General features: G+C 33.3%; 1 protein-coding gene across 1 annotated transcript in view; it reads left to right on the top strand.

The window, feature by feature from the left end:
* The first annotated feature begins 441 nt into the window (after window positions 1–441).
* LOC119588613 (E3 ubiquitin-protein ligase listerin-like) overlaps window positions 442–927 on the top strand; it is a 21,243-nt gene continuing 20,757 nt past the window's right edge. The window contains exon 1 of the mRNA XM_037937253.1: window positions 442–577. Coding sequence (XP_037793181.1) covers window positions 533–577 — 45 coding nt within the window. The 5' untranslated portion in view covers window positions 442–532. The remainder of the gene's footprint in view (window positions 578–927) is intronic.

Raw genomic sequence — 927 nt, 5'->3', positions numbered from 1 at the left:
GTACAAACGAAACAAGTTAGAAAATAATATTAATGATATAACAAATTACTTATAAAATGTAAGTTCGTACAATGAAAGATTTTTAAAACATAGGATTCTCCAGATGGAGTATTAAAAACAAAGCAATTGACCTGCTGACATCCAAGACATACTGAAAAATCTTATACAGATTAAATAGGAAGTATGATAGTAATATTAAGATACTGTGGATTCTTACATCTCCAAGCAGTTTTATATGTAGGCTAAAATATTTATTTGCGTATAGTCTATTACGAAATATGTAGATGAGATAAGAAAAATAATAATCCGTTTGTGTAATTACATATCCGCATTCACGCTTCTGCGAACGCTCTTCCCAAAAGACAAATAGATTTAGAAAAGAGCCAATCAGAATACAGGATTTTATCTGCACGTGAAAAAGAATCGTTCTTATTGGTCCAAAACATCAGAATCTGAATCCCAGCCAAGCAACATGTTTCAGCGGTCGAGGGAACCACAATAACCCGTGTGTAAGAAGTAGTAAAGAGCAGCGATGGGGAAGGATAAAAGTGCTCAGCGAACCAAAGGAAATAAAAAGGTAATTGTGATCAGCATGAGGTTTTAATAACGTGTACTGTTTAATGAATAGTTGAGTAGATACGTAATGTGAGGATGAAATATTGTTTGTTTCAGTACTTTTGGGCCTTGGGTATGTCACCATATTACACCATGATTACTCCTTTTGAAAGCTGTTTCTCCTCAGAAAAAAATATTATTATCAAGGAACATTTTGAAGATTTTATATAGGGAGTATAGATTCTTTGCAGATTTCTTTTTGTCCTGTATTGTGGATTCACAATGTGTATGTAAATCATCACTAGCCATTTTCCTTAAAACAGGTAAATTACTTTAAAGCAACCATTGTTTCCCACAGCCACGTAGTGCAAA

This window comes from Penaeus monodon, chromosome 24 (assembly GCF_015228065.2).
Source record: "Penaeus monodon isolate SGIC_2016 chromosome 24, NSTDA_Pmon_1, whole genome shotgun sequence".
NCBI classification, from domain to species: Eukaryota; Metazoa; Arthropoda; class Malacostraca; order Decapoda; family Penaeidae; genus Penaeus; species Penaeus monodon.
Note: the sequence above shows the minus strand (reverse complement) of the source record. Positions and strands in the feature narration are given on the sequence as shown.